General features: G+C 35.1%; 1 protein-coding gene across 1 annotated transcript; it reads right to left on the reverse strand.

Annotated features, from left to right (window-relative positions):
- Positions 1–230: 230 nt before the first annotated feature.
- On the reverse strand, positions 231–1,313 carry LOC147393051 (uncharacterized). The gene has a single exon (XM_086457092.1). It carries the CDS (start codon positions 829–831, stop codon positions 403–405), a length of 429 nt encoding a protein of 142 aa, XP_086313218.1. The 5' UTR covers positions 832–1,313; the 3' UTR covers positions 231–402.
- Positions 1,314–2,194: the final 881 nt, after the last annotated feature.

Genomic DNA, 2,194 nt, shown 5'->3' on the forward strand with positions numbered 1-2,194 from the left:
TAGAAAAATATACAAGTGATGTTTTTCGAGTAAGTTTCTTAATAAAACTCCTCATCTTCAACCCCTCTAAAAACCTGTCTATTTCATTTGTTCATGAGACTTGAATGTTGAAGAAAATAAAATTCACTAATTAGAAACTCCTCACCTTCGATCAACTCTTGTAAAGATAATCTTCAACCCTTCTAAAAACCTATCTTGTTCATTAGATTTGAATGTTGAAGAAAATAAAATTTTAAAAGGATAAAGAGTATTATTACCATATTTCGCAATCATCAATCAATAAGTATATCGATCAACTCATGAATTCACTGCAAAAAAAAAGCCTAATCTTTTGTTTCTCAACCAAACGCAAACAAGCAGAGATTGAAAACTGAAAAACCACGAAAGAGAGAGATCTCACATTCAAGACTTAGTAGAGCTCCTAACAGCACTCCACATTTGCCCAATTGCCCCAAAAACATGAGGAAAAACACTCCCAGCTCCTCTCACAATTGAACCCGCCGCAACCCCAATCGCTAGAGATTCACTGTACCCAGGTTTTGAATCCAATTTCAATTCCAGAATAGCAAGGCGGGTGTTTGCTGTATCAAGCTTTCGCAAAGTCTCGCCCATGAATTTCTCTTTCCTTCCTCTTCCAGAACTAACAACTGTGAACAAAAATTCCTGGAGATCTTCGATTACTTTCATCGAAGCTTCTTGGGTTTCTAGGCCTTGAGATTCGTAATGGGCTATGAGTTCTTCTGGGGTTGGGATTTGGATTTGTTTCTTCTGTTGTGCTTCTTTATCCTTTGAAGGAGGAGTTGTTGGGATACCAGATTGTTCCACTTCCATCTCTCTTCAAAGTTCAAACTTTTCTGATTAGGGTTTTTGGATGTAAGGTGATGGATTGCTCTTCTAAAATTTTGAAAATAAAACCCTAATTGGGTTTTGGAAAAAAAAAAAAAAAAGAAAAAAGATTGGGGTTTTTGTAGAGGATTCTCTAGACAGATTAAAGGTTTAAAGATGAGGTGATGGGAATGGGTTTTCTAGCGTAGGGTGACAAACATAAAGACTTGTCTGGGTTTTGGGGATGAGATGAAGAAAATTGCCTCGGAAACCCTAAAAAGCTTGTCTTTTGGTTGGGGGTTGGATAGCAAACTAGGGCCCTTTAATTTGCTTAATTTCACAGTAACAGAACATGGACTCCAGAATACACAGAGCTCTCCCTACAAAATTTTGCAGGAATCCTTCATTCATGTTACACGTCGCCCATTAATTATTTTTCACTGTTGACACGCCTGTAAGTTTTTGTGAACACTTGAGATACGTGTTTGCACAACGATGACATGGTGATTTGAACGTGTAACTCTTTAATAGATTAATGAAAAATAATATTAATTAAAAATTAAAAGATATTCTTGAAAAAAAAAAGGTAAAAAAAGGAAAGATAATAATATTGGATGAGATTCTTGAATAGAGGAAGATGGTAAAAAGACAATAAAAAAAAGTTATTCTTGATATTTGTTGTAAGATTAAATCTTAATCATTCTTTATAAAAATAAAGATTGAGATAGAGGTGGGAATTGAAAATTATGTTCTAGATTCGTAAAGAGATCAGGGTATGTTTGTATTAAGAGAAGTGGAGAGAAGAGAAAAGAAAATTAAAGGGTTTTTCTCCATTTCTCTTGTTTGGATTGTTAAGTGGGTGAGAGAAGAGAAAATAATTGGAAAGAAGAGAGAAAAAAAAGTGAGTTTTCTTTCTCTCCAAAAGTGGAGAAAAGATGAGAAAAATGGAGAGAAACTCTTTAAAAATATTTTATAATTTCAACTTTGCCCCTAAATCTCTTCTAAGATATTTTAAAATTCCAAAGTTGTCCCGAGCCTCTTTTGTTAATTCAAAAATGGTGGAGAGAAATTGAGTTTCTCTTCTCTTAATGAGTCTCCACTTCTCTCCACTTCTCTCAATCCAAATATAACCTAAATCTCAATCACTTTTAAGGGGAAGGGAAAGAGACAAAGATCGAGAAAAGGGGGGGGGAGGGGTTAAATATAGATCCAACCATACCTGGAAGTAAGCCGATCAAACAGAAACTTAGAAGATTGATGCCGAAATAGACACTTAAGGTGATAGACAAAGTGCGCGTTTGATTGCTCCCAAACGTGATTACAATGCTTTTTAGACTCCAAACGTGATTCTATGACATGGTTTGCGTTT

The sequence above is a fragment of the Akebia trifoliata genome, chromosome 10 (genome assembly GCF_017979445.1).
Source record: "Akebia trifoliata isolate Shusen 1 chromosome 10, ASM1797944v1, whole genome shotgun sequence".
NCBI lineage: Eukaryota > Viridiplantae > Streptophyta > Magnoliopsida > Ranunculales > Lardizabalaceae > Akebia > Akebia trifoliata.